The 13,407-nt window shown below is 42.9% G+C and overlaps 2 protein-coding genes across 2 annotated transcripts in view; one reads left to right on the top strand and one right to left on the bottom strand.

Annotated features, from left to right (window-relative positions):
- Positions 1-9,707, bottom strand: part of LOC139576628 (septin-2-like) — a 41,954-nt gene extending 32,247 nt beyond the window's left edge. The window contains exons 1-4 of the mRNA XM_071402922.1: positions 9,570-9,707; positions 1,140-1,191; positions 618-717; positions 264-350 (exon numbers count right to left, since the gene is read on the bottom strand). Of these exons, the coding sequence (XP_071259023.1) occupies positions 264-350; positions 618-717; positions 1,140-1,166 (214 nt within the window). The 5' untranslated portion in view covers positions 1,167-1,191; positions 9,570-9,707. The remainder of the gene's footprint in view (positions 1-263; positions 351-617; positions 718-1,139; positions 1,192-9,569) is intronic.
- Positions 9,708-10,745: 1,038 nt separating this feature from the next.
- Positions 10,746-12,488, top strand: LOC139576630 (claudin-4-like). The gene has a single exon (XM_071402923.1). The coding sequence runs from the start codon at positions 10,961-10,963 to the stop codon at positions 11,612-11,614; it is 654 nt and encodes a 217-aa protein (XP_071259024.1). The 5' UTR covers positions 10,746-10,960; the 3' UTR covers positions 11,615-12,488.
- Positions 12,489-13,407: the final 919 nt, after the last annotated feature.

Below are 13,407 nucleotides of genomic sequence, written 5' to 3'. Positions count from 1 at the left end.
GGATGGGCCTTTTCAAGACTAATACAAAATAAACATTCTTAACATTCCACTCCAGGCAATACAATGCTGGAGACAGCTGAAAACAGACCTTTCTCTGTTATTACAGTGTGTGTGTATGTATGCGCTGTCTGGTCTGAGAGCAGAACTCATTCCTCTTTGCTTATTTCCGCTCTCTCTCTGTGTGTGTGTGTGTGTGTGTGTGTGTGTGTGTGTGTGTGTGTGTGTGTGTGTGTGCGTGCGTGCGTGCGTGCGTGCGTGTTCACCTGCGGCCCCAGGGATGTATCTCTCTGGGTAGAGGTCTGTCAGAAACAGGCTGTTGATCAGCGTAGACTTGCCCAAACCAGACTCTCCTGCAGGAGGAATACAGACCAGGCATAGTACTCTAGGATCTATACATATCTACAAGGTTACTGTAGTACACTACTTTTGGCCAGGGCTCTGGTCAAAAGTAGTGCACTATATAGGGAAAAGGGCACCATTTGGGACACAACCCTCAACTAGACAGCATTCAACTAGACAGCATTCTGGCACAAAATAACTACTGTGTAGGTGTAGGTAAGCTTCTCTTGAATTCTCCTGAATTGAATCAAAATAGTTGTGTAATAAGTCATACTCACCAACGACCATGAGGGTGAACTCAAATCCCTTCTTCACGGACTTCCTGTGTACCTGGTTGGGCAGGTTGGCAAAACCCACATATCCCGCCGCCTCAGGGAACTGACAAACACAAACACATGGTTATAGAGGTAATGTACAGTATTATATAACTATATAGGATTAGCATAGGGAGAGGGGTCTTGAATTGTTTCTCTCCCTCCCTCCCTCTCTCTCTTTCCACTCTGACATTCTTCATCTCCAGTGTTTAGGAGATGTGTGTGTGAGATGGTCTGTGGTAATTGAGATTAAATGGATGAGAAAATCCCAAAAGCAATAAAGCTGCCGATGAAACGGAAGCATTTATACAGGATGTCCTCTGGGCTAGGATGATCGCTCTCTGTGTGCTCTGTATATGCGCCCTCAATATGTGTGTGTGTGTGTGTGTGTGTGTGTGTGTGTGTGTGTGTGTGTGTGTGTGTGTGTGTGTGTGTGTGTGTGTGTGTGTGTGTGTGTGTGTGTTGAAGTGGTAAAGTCACACTCACCTTCCCTTTCTCTACAGACTGAGACATGGTCACTGTTGCTGGTCACCTAAACCTGCAACCAGAAACAAGACATCAGATAAGTCACAATGTAACATAAGCCTGGGTGCTAGTCTTTTTCTGCTTTACTAAACTTGTTGTATTCTTGGAAAGGCAACAATGTACAGTAGCATTGTTGTAAGCAGTAGACTGGCATCCAGGCTGTCTCACCATCTCATAGACAACAACTGTATAATCACTCACCACCAAGCCTGCAGTCACAACTCCTACTACAGTACTACCATTAATTTGCAGTAGTCACTATCATCGGCATTCTGAATAATAATAATGACACTGACAGCATCCACACTAGGGCACTTTAAGACTGCACTGACATCCAGTCACTCACAGCCAACCCCATTAAATCTGTATCACAGTCAGTGGATGTAGCAGAAACAGGGTGGGCATCAAGTTGATTCCCAGACCTCCGGTAAGGGCCTGGTTTGTTTAGTTAGGCTCCTGCTGTCCTACTCAATGGTACTACTCAGATGACAGAGTAATGAGCCTGAATGATAAATTATCACATAATGGCCACCAACTGGTGCCCTGCGCTGCCTAAACCCCACCCCCCCTCCATTTGATCACTAATGCATTGGGCACTGACTGACAGGTCGTGTGCGATAAGGCGAAAGCGGGGAGAGATGGCGAGCGCAGCCAGAGACGACTGAACCCTGTTATGTAACTTTATTAGAAAAACAAACAAAATAAACTTAACAAAATCAGTTTGAGGAGTGTCCCGTATCTGACACTTGAATATTGTCTGGCAACAATTAAAGAGTGATGAAGACTGATTTATTCTACATGGTGCCAGGACCTCCTATCTCCGCAGCAGGCGACGTGGCCAGATATCCCTCTCCGTTTCATCGAGCTCTCAGGAGAACAATGGCTGTTTATTACCCAGGTTCCTGAGGCCTTTCATCTTTCCACGTTCCTGAGGCCTTTCGGATCACCACTCGCTGAGGTAGGAGAGGAAACAAGCACCGGCCCGCGGTCCCGACCACGGTCCCGCTGGCCCGACCTCGGTCCCGCTGGCACGCAATCACACACACCACCAGGAGCTTAAGCACAGAGGTGGTTAGCTTGCGATATGGACCTTAGCAAGCAGGACAAAGCAGGCTAGCGCAGGGTGAGATTCGGCTGAGTGGAGAATTATGCATCCGAGTGATATCCTACATTTAATTCACAGCAATATTATTATTAATCTGTTACCTAGCGCTACATTCTAGGGGCCATCATACTATACAGGTTAAAATGCAAGTATTGAATATGCAATTTTAGTGATATGTTTTATGTCGATATTTAAACAAGCTATTTTATACGCAACTAAATAAGTATCCCCTACACGCACGCACGCACGCACGCACTCTCTCACACACACACACACACACACACACACACACACACACACACACACACACACACACACACACACACACACACACACACACACACACACACACACACACACACACACACACACACACACACACACGTGTTATTTCTGGGCGGTCTCTGTGGGAAACAGCAGTAGATGAATTAAGTTGTTCCATTATCACTTCGGTAATATCACAAAGACAACACTATGGGGGATACAGGCAGGTGGCAATAATACCCACTTAATAATGGAAAGGGGGATATTTAGTCAGTTGCACAACTGGATGCATTCAACCAAAATGTGTCTCCGCGTTTAACCCAACCCCTCTGAATCAGAGAGGTACAGGGGGCTGCCTTAATCAACATCCACGTCATCGGTGCCCGGGGAGCAGTTGTTACTAGGGGTTAACTGTCTTGATCAAGGGCAGACCTTTTGGTTAACGTCCCAACGCTCTTAATCGCTAGGCTACCTGACCGGATTCTGTAAGCTGTTACGAACTCACACACCCACACACAAACACAATCAGAATGCCCGACCTGAGGGAGATTAAACGGTTTGGCAAAGAAGGAAAAATGCCACCTTAGTTAAGCCAAAGTCCTGGCATGTGAGGTCTACACTTGATTTATTAGCTGGATTAAAGCCATGAGGGGCTGTGCTAGGAGTAAAGCTATTCACTTCACCTCTACCACACAGAAACTTAAAACAAAGCATTTACACCATACAGAATTATTTAGACCTATAACCAAATCTATATTTGTTATTATTATTTTTAATTATTTTAAGCTTAATTGGTTAAGAACCTCTTCAAGAAATGGCAGCTAAAGTCCACCCTGATCTGAGCTATGCTATGACTCGGTAGTGAATTGATAAACTGAAATACAATGATAAAAGATAAAGTTGGCAGACACATGTATACACATACCAATACCTATACACATACACACACACACAGAGGGGGGTTTGAGGCTCAACTGTAATAAATTGATCCTTTGGGGGTTGGGAGGTGATGGTGGGCAACAATAATAAAGCTGTTATACTCTGTTTCAGGAGCTCTCTACAGTCTGAGCCATAAATTAAAAAAAACACAACAATGGGCAGAATGAGAAGGCCTTTCAAGCAGACGGAAACCAGCAGGGCCACTCCTAATACACACTTTAGAAAAAGCACAGGATGGCCCTTTTATGAAGGGGACAGAAAGGGAAATAGCCAAGCAACATAAAGGTTGGATGGCAAGTAGTGATGGGGGGGGATCGATACAGTTACATATCAAAATATTATTTTGACAATATCACAATATTATTTTTGCACTAGTTGGCTGTACCTGCACTAAAACTCCAGTAGTTTTCCTTCATAGTTTGTTCTCCATCTTCTTTTTAAATAGGGAACCAATTTGTTTTTAGCACTTAATTCCATGACTGATCAAAACTCGTTTTCTCATGGCTCTCCCTCTGCAGCAGACATGGTGAGTAATGTTTGGAACATTGAATCGCAATAAAATCACAGTATCGAATTGCAATACATATCGTATTGGCACCTAAGTATCATGATATGGCAGTCAGTTGCACAACTGGATGCATTCAACCAAAATGTGTCTCCGCGTTTAACCCAACCCCTCTGAATCAGAGAGGTACAGGGGGCTGCCTTAATCAACATCCACGTCATCGGTGCCCGGGGAGCAGTTGTTACTAGGGGTTAACTGTCTTGATCAAGGGCAGACCTTTTGGTTAATGTCCCAATGCTCTTAATCGCTAGGTTCCGTTATGATTATTTGTTACTAAAGCACCTTATACCACCCACCACTGCGACCTGTATGCTCTAGTCGGCTAGCCCTCGCTACATGTTCGTCGTCAGACCCACTGGCTCCAGGTCATCTACAAGGCTATGCTAGGTAAAGCGCCGCCTTATCTCAGTTCACTGGTCACGATGGCAACACCCACCCGTAGTACGCGCTCCAGCAGGTGTATCTCACTGATCATCCCTAAAGCCAAAACCTCATTTGGCCGCCTTTCCTTCCAGTTCTCTGCTGCCTGCGACTGGAACGAATTGCAAAAAATCTCTGAAGTTGGAGACTTTTATCTCCCTCAACAACTTTAAACATCTGCTATCTGAGCAGCTAACCGATCGCTGCAGCTGTACATAGTCCATCGGTATATAGCCCACCCAATTTACCTACCTCATCCCCATACTGTTTTCATTTATTTACTTTTCTGCTCTTTTGCACACCAGTATCTCTATTTGCACATGATCATCTGATGATTTATCACCCGTGTTAATCTGCTAAATTGTAATTATTCGCTCCTATAGCCTATTTATTGCCTACCTCCTCATGCCTTTTGCACACATTGTATATAGATTCTCTTTTTTTTCTCTTTCTTTTTCCTACTATGTTATTGACTTGTTTATTGTTTACTCCATGTGTAACTCTGTGTTGTTGTCTGTTCACACTGCTATGCTTTATCTTGGCCAGGTCGCAGTTGCAAATGAGAACTTGTTCTCAACTAGCCTACCTGGTTAAATAAAGGTGAAATAAAAAAATAAAAATAAAAATATCATATCGTGAGGTCCCTGGCAATTCCCAGCCTTATTGACAAGGTAAGAAAACGTTCTCATAATAAGCTTCACTATTCACAAAGGCCTAGCTACTGTATGACTAGCATGGGATGATCACAAGGTTAAATGGCAGAGCAATATCAATACAATGTCACGTTTTACTATCTGTTCATTCTGTGACATCATAAAGCTATGCTCTCCTACAATGCATAAACATCTCAATACTGACCCAACTCAATGATGCGTAGGCCTTTAGTATCTGGGCAATTCCACCGTAATGGATCTCTGATTTTTCACTTTAAAATGTATGTCAGACAAAAACCAATGATTGCAAAGTTAAATAAATAAACCATACAACTCTATGCAAAAGGACTACTTTTAACAATTTCCACCAATTTCATCTGAAGAACCGTGCAAAGTTTGGTAACAGAATGTGCTATTTGTGCCGCCATTCTCTTACCAAACTTTGCATCTGCACTGTTCTTCAAGTAAATGTGTTTTTGTCATATTATCTGTGGAAATTGTTAAAAGCAGTTGGATGATTTGTTTATTTTTTAAATCATTGGTTTTTGTTTGACATAAATTTTAAAGGGTAAGGAAGGAAGCATGAGTTTTTAACTCACCAAAGTGTGGTCCAAGACTGAGTAACTTAGTTGTAGTCACGATTATGTTCTGATTATTATGTTCTGATTATTATGTTAAGTTATGTAGTTCTGTTTTAGCGTTTTTACATTTATTAACTTATTTCTGGAAATCTTCTGAACTACCCACAATGCACTATTTCTCAACATCATATGGAGAACCGGTGCTACCTAGCTATGTTCCAGCTGGCTAACATTCGCTACTAGCCATGCTAGCATGTAATTACATTCCAAACTAAGTATTGTGGGCTATTATGTACATCCACGAAGAAGAAACCATATAAATTCATGTGAAAAACTGCATCTCCTCTTCTCCCGTGCGTTTGTTAGTGGTAGTCGAGCGAGTGAGTGTTGTAGTAGTTTTCTGTCGTTAGTAGCTTGTGCAATAATACCCACATACTGCAGTAATACCCACAAGGACGGGGTTACGACTCATTTGTGGCCCAAAAACGAGAAGCTAGTTTTGAAGTGGGACTGGTTTGTCCGGTTGAAGCGAGCGGATTGGAGTATGGGAACCATGCGCACGTCTACTGTATGTTGTGCTCATTTCACTCTGGAGGACTTCGATGGCTTAGTATAACCAGTGAAAGCCAGGATTCGGAATGAGACTGACTGAAACCAGGTGCTGTGCCGAGCTTGAACGTGAAGCCTGAAACCTCTATTTCCTACCGACCTACGTGAAGCCTGCAAACCTCTATTTCCTACCGACCTACGTGAAGCCTGCAACCTCTATTTCCTACCTACCTACGTGAAGCCTGCAACCTCTATTTCCTACCGACCTACGTGAAGCCTGCAACCTCTATTTCCTACCGACCTACATGAAGCCTGCAACCTCTATTTCCTACCGACCTACCGGTACATTGCGAGTGTCAGCAGTGATGGAGATAAACCGGATAAATTCAATGTGGCTTTACCTCACTATATCGCTATTGGATTAACTGACTCTCCCTCTGCTGGTGAAATGGCCTCTCCCTCTGAAGGCCTCTTCTTCGCTCTTCTTTGACTTCGGTAGCTAACTCAGCCGTCAATCGGCAATTCTCCGATTGGCTTGCTGACTAAGATAACTGCATATACCGGTAACATTGTTTGATAACTGGTTAACTATTACTGGTCTGTTCAACCTCTCTTTCGTATCGTCTGAGATTCCTAAAAATTGGAACGCGGCCGCGGTCATCCCCCTCTTCAAAGGGGGAGACACTCTAGACCCAAACTGTTACAGACCTATATCCATCCTGCCCTGACTTTCTAAAGTCTTCAAAAGCCAGGTGAATAAACAGATCACCGACCATCTCGAATCCCACCGTACCTTCTCTGCTATCAATCCGATTTCTGAACTGGTCACGGGTGTACCTTAGCCACGCTCAAGGTCCTAAACAATATCATAACCACCATCGATAAAAAACAGTACTGTGCAGCCGTCTTCATCGACCTGGCCAAGGCTTTCAACTCTGTCAATCACCACATTCTTATCGGCAGACTCAACAGCCTTGGTTTCTCTAATGACTGCCTCGCCTGGTTCACTAACTACTTCTCAGATAGAGTTCAGTGTGTCAAATTGGAGTGCCTCTGGCAGTCTCTATGGGGGTGCCACAGGGTTCAATTCTCGGGCCGACTCTTTTTTCTGTATATTTCAATGTCACTCTTGCTGCGGGTGATTCTTTGATCCACCTCTACGCAGACTACACCATACTGTAAACATCTAGCCCTTCTTTGGACACTGTGTTAACAAACCTCCAAACGAGTTTCGATGACATACAACACAACTTCCGTGGCCTCCAACTGCTCTTAAATGCAAGTAAAACTAAATGCATGCTCTTCAACCGATCGCTGCCCGCACCCGCCCGCCCAGCATCACTACTCTGGACGGTTCTGACTTAGAATATGTGGACAACTATAAATACCTAGGTGTCTGGCTAGACTGTAAACTCTCCTTCCAGACTCATATTAAGCATCTATTAATCCAAAATTAAATCTAGAATTGGCTTCCTATTTCGCAACAAAGCCTCCTTCACTCATGCTGCTAAACATACTCTCGTAAAACTGACTATCCTGCCGATCCTTGACTTCGGCGATGTAATTTACAAAATAGCCTCCAACACTCTACTCAGCAAATTGGATGCAGTCTATCATAGTGCCATCCGTTTTGTCACCAAAGCCCCATATACTACCCACCATTGCGACTTGTACGCTCTCGTTGGCTGGTCCTCGCTACATATTCTCCGCCAAACCCACTGGCTCCAGGTCACCTATAAGTCTTTGCTAGGTAAAGCTCCGCCTTATCTCAACTCACTGGTCACCATAGCAACACCCATCCGTAGCATGTGCTCCAGCAGGTATATTTCACTGGTCATCCCCAAAGTCAACACCTCATTTGGCCGCCTTTCCTTCCAGTTCTCTGCTGCCAATGACTGGAACGAATTGCAAAAATCACTGAAGTTGGAGACATATCTCCCTCACTAACATCAAGCATTGGCTGTCAGAGCAGCTTACCAATCGCTGCAGCTGTACACAGCCCATCTGTAAATAGCCCATCCAACCTACTACCTACCTCATCCCCATATTTGTTTTTTCTGCTCTTTTGCACACCAGTATTTCTACTTGCACATCCTCATCTGCACATCTATCACTCTAGTGTTAATTGCACAATTGTAATTACTTCGCCACTATGGCGTATTTATTGGGGCGGCAGGGTAGCCTAGTGGTTAGTGAGTTGGACTAGTAACAGAAAGGTTGCAAGTTCAAATCCCCGAGCTGACAAGATACAAATCTGTCATTCTGCCCCTCAACAGGCAGTTAATTGAAAATAAGAATGTGTTCTTAACTGACTTGCCTAGTAAAATAAAAAGATGGCGTTATGTATTTCGAAAAAACACTGGTTTACTTTAATGAGTTAGGTGTTGAATGCACTCACATAGTGCTAACGTAACATTAGCATGCTTGTTGGCTAGCAACTTTGCGAGCTGATTTGTAAGAATAAATTGATAGTATTTGCTTGTAAATTCGCTGAAAATGTAATGGAAACCAATAGTCATGAGTGAAAACAATTTGGTTTAATTTAAAATGATACATTTAAAGTTGTTTCTGCCTAGGAAATAGGCTGACTCGTCAGGTCCTCCATATTAAGTCAAACTCTGCAAATGTTTTTTACTGTGTGACTTCGTCATTCTTCGGAATTCTGATCAGTTTTATGTAATAACAACAAACAAAAAAAGTGAGGTGTAACTTTGCATTGGGACTTTTGATGTGTATTCTAATGTAAAACCTGTGATACGTTTTTGCTACCTACCCTTTAAAGTGAAAAATCAGACTCTCAAAATGGAATTGCCCCTATTCACAATGCATTGTCAATGTTGTCACAAGTGACGTTTTGTATTATGATTTTGTATTTTTCAATGTTCCTTCCTTGAATGAGAAGTTAGGATATTTGTAATGTAGCGGAAATGTTTTGGCCTTGTGTTGTCTACTACAGTTTTGACGTCCACACCCAGTTTGGGAAAGATTGACATTTTGCAAACACACCAGACCCTATGAACTATTTAACGGCCAAATGAATAGGAATATGTTTGGCATAATTGCATATACTGTATATGGAAACATTGTATCTTATCTTAAATAGGAAACAGGCCTATAAATAAAACTTGCGAAACACTATGAAACTATTTGTTTCATGTCAAACTTTAGCATGCAACAGTTTTTCCTCATGTGACTGGTGTCATGGTGCCAAACTTCAACTATCTGTAACGCTAATCTCGCTCAAGACACTCAATCCCTTTTCATCAGACTCATTCGGGTAGACAAACATTAATATACGACCGTTTGATACCTTACCTGTGTGTAATTTTTGAAATGGAAATAAACATAAGTATTTTCCCCTCTTCTTTCTATCCCAGGACAGGAAAGAGATTTCAGAAATCGCTCAATTGTTACGCCCCATGATGTCCGTTTGTCACGGGTGGGAGTCAGTGCCACTGGGTCCATTGCGGCTCAAACTATGGTGGAAGTGCAACAATTGGTAGCCTATAGGTAGGTAACGTCCAAAATGGCAGCCATGCTCTCAGTTTCTACACAAGGCGGTTATCGTTGTTGATGGATGATGACGTCAGATTTTGATGTCCTGACACGCTTTGGTCGTTACGGAGGAGGAAACATTCCTTCTCCTGGCCTGGCCTACTCGCTTTAGCCTCGCAACAGTAACAATGTAACAAGCCTTGTCTAAATGGCAACTTTATTTTGATGTCAATGCAAACTTAGTAAAAAATAAAACATTGAGTCGGGGAGAGAGTGCATGGGGTGGATGCATTTTCCCAATAAAATATATTTCAAGAAATGTTCTATGGTAGCCTAGATGTATTTTATAGCCTAACCTACCATAAAAAAAAACATTTGTAACGTAACTAGTTACACCTGCTTACAACTGTGTTGCCAATAACTTGCAAACCGCAAGCTTTCACAGCATTGGGCAATCCAAACTGCTCTGAATGGGGCCATTACATAGGCTGTGTGTTTTTTTTTATTTTGGCTATTATTACAATGTTACAATATTCAAATAAATAAAATAACATTGAATGTGATTCTAATAGGCTATAAATGTTGCAGGTCTGGGTAGAGCCATATACAGTATCCTCTGGGTACAACCAATTCATTGCTTGTGGTTAAATTCTACTGAGTTTCCTTTAAAAATTATACCATTTAATAATTGTGTAGCCCTAGACAAGACTATTCCAGTAATAATCAATTTAGTTAGAACAGGTTTTATTACAGCCTACGGTCAATTGGTCTTCCAAGTGTCCTTTGCGTTTGTTCCCAAACCTATATTCAACCAAATAACATACTTAACCATCTTCGGAATAACTGTAAACACACACAAAGCGCTCCTCTGGCTTTGTTCATTCTCATCCAATTTCCCTGCCTCCTCATTGGGGCTAAGAGGATGCGGTGACTTCTGATTGGGTGAAAGTTTTCATCTGGCTTTAGCCCTTGTGGAGTCGCCCACACCCCACTCAAAATATATCCGTGGTCCAGCCGCTCTATGCTACCAGTTGTTCTACAGCCAGTCAGTAACATACTGACTAAAAATAAATCCGTTTGTAGACTATTTGTAGCAACTTCCTAACTAAAGATCATATATCCTAAAGCGCAGCATCCAGATTGAGACGCGTTGGTAAACACAGAGGAGGACAAATATTATTATTTTCTAAATCCGTTAAAAAGGAGCGAAGATGGTGTCCGCTGGACTGGAGATCCTTGGACTGGGACTGTGCGTCATTGGTTCGCTCCTGGTGATGGTCGTTTGCGGGCTGCCCATGTGGAAGGTGACGGCGTTCATCGAGGCCAACATTGTGGTGGCTCAGACCATTTGGGATGGGCTCTGGATGTCCTGTGTGGTGCAGAGCACGGGCCAGATGCAGTGCAAGGTGCACGACTCGGTCCTTGCGCTCGGCCACGACCTGCAGGCGGCGCGAGCCCTGACCGTCATCTCATGTGTGTTTGGCGTGCTGGGGCTAATGGTGGTGATCGCCGGGGCGCAGTGTACCAACTGCATCAATGACGAGAACGTCAAAGCCCGGGTGGTGAACGCCGGAGGGGTTATCTACATAATCAGTGGCTTGTTTGTTTTAGTCCCTCTCTGCTGGATGGCCAACAACATAATCTCGGATTTCTACAACCCACAGGTGCCCCCGTCCAAGAAGAGGGAGATTGGGGCTGCGCTCTACATCGGTTGGGCGGCCACTGCGCTCCTGCTGATCGGGGGCGCGCTACTCTGCTGCTCCTGTCCTTCTAACGGGAATTCGGGCTATTCGGCCAAATATGCCCCGACCAAACGGGCTACACCGAACGGGACCGTGGACTATGACAAAAGGAATTACGTGTAGCCCTGCGTCTCACCCTCATGATGGGGTGGCTAGGCTGTGCTTAAATGTGGTCTGTGGTTTTTTGAAAAACGTTTTTGAAAAACGTTTTTTTTGCACCTGCAGTTTACTCTGAACTTTGAAATCAATGAAAGCGTCATTCCCTTTTGTAACACTGACTTTAAACTAAACACAATATTGGAGAACATATTCATTCATCCTTTTTTTGCAAACAAGAAAATAAACGTTTGGAGACTATGGGTATAGCCTAAAATGATAGCCAATGACAAAAAGGAGCGTCTTTGTTTTAGGTACAGTATTGTTTTAAATGTCCTAGGCTATATTTTCTATAATTGCTCATAATCTTTTGCATTTAGAAATGTTTACCAGAATTTGTTTTTCTAAATTAAGTTTTAATGACAATATATCTACTGTCTTTTTACTTCAGTGTAGGCTACAGTGACTTCAGAGTGGTTGCACTCCAAACCACTTAAAAGGTTTTTGAACAATGGATTTTTGCTGCATGAGACTGTGGGAAGATCGACAAAAACATGTTGGCCTATTTTTCAAACCAATACACAACTCAGGCATTCTTACATTTGTCTATAACAGCGGGAAATCACATATATTACACAAATTAGGACCATAGATTTAGATGTCAAATATAGGATGTCCACAACACCTGTTCTGGAGTCTAAATTATTTTAAGATAAAACAAAACATTTAGCAAACTTGTGTTTTATATATGCACATATTGTGCCAGATGTGTTTCTTGTCATGGATTTTTAGGAATACACTGCTGTTTTACTGACTGGTTTTGATGTAAAGATCCATTATGTATTTGATGCAATATTCTTCTTTCCGTTGTTACACTGACATTAAACGGATATTGTTTAAAGTATTTGTTTACGTGTTTCATTTAAACTAATCGAAATGTAGTTGAATTAATAGAATAAGGTACCAAAACATCAGAACATGTAGTTTGTAAATCCTTAATATTATTTCTGGTTGGGCCTGCACGCAATGCGTCGTGTTCCCACCGTGGTTCCCCAAACCCCAGCCTGGCGGTTGTAAACCCCCACAGCAGGAGAAAGTACTTTGGTGAACTATAAATCCAGATGACAATACCTATTCAGCTAGAGTGGGGCTCTGCTGTTCAGCACACAATACTCCCCAACCCCATCCCCCTTTCAGCCAGCTCTCCCTCTACCCACCGCGCTGTTTAGCAGGCGTGTAAATTGAAGCTCTGGAGAATGTGCTGGAAACGTCTTCCCGCATGTCTGTCTTTAGACCACTATCGCTCTTTCCTGCCAATGGGTGAGTTTGGTTATGTAGGCCGGATTGTGTGGTTTAAGAGTGGTTGATTGGGGTGGCAAAACAACTTTCCTGGTGGGATTAATATCACCAGACTTCATCAAAGCATTTGGAAATACAGACATTGCCATCCTAAAAGAAACATGGTATAGAGGAGATGGACCCACTGGTTGCGCTATAGGTTATAGAGAGCTGGTAGTCCCATCCACTAAACGACCAAGTGTGAAACTGGGAAGAGACTCAGGGGGTATGTTAATTTGGTATAGAGCAGACCTAACCCACTCTATTAAATTAATCAAAACAGGAACATTTTACATCTGGCTACAAATTAAAGGAAATTATCTCAGGAGAGAAACATTTCCTCATGTGTGCAACCTATATCCCCCCAAAAGAATCCCCATACTTTAACAATGACAGCTTCTCCATCCTAGAGGGTGATCTCAATCATTTCCAGGCCCAGGGACATGTACTAGTCTGTGGTGACCAACATGCCAGAACTGGAC

This window comes from Salvelinus alpinus, chromosome 5 (assembly GCF_045679555.1).
Source record: "Salvelinus alpinus chromosome 5, SLU_Salpinus.1, whole genome shotgun sequence".
In the NCBI taxonomy this organism is placed as follows: domain Eukaryota; kingdom Metazoa; phylum Chordata; class Actinopteri; order Salmoniformes; family Salmonidae; genus Salvelinus; species Salvelinus alpinus.
The sequence above is the reverse complement of the archived record's forward strand: the minus strand, read 5'-3'. Positions and strand labels throughout refer to the sequence as shown.

Excerpts from the sequence above, each read along its gene's own strand:
- LOC139576630 (XM_071402923.1), top strand. The coding sequence starts at position 10,961 with ATGGTGTCCGCTGGACTGGAGATCCTTGGACTGGGACTGTGCGTCATT.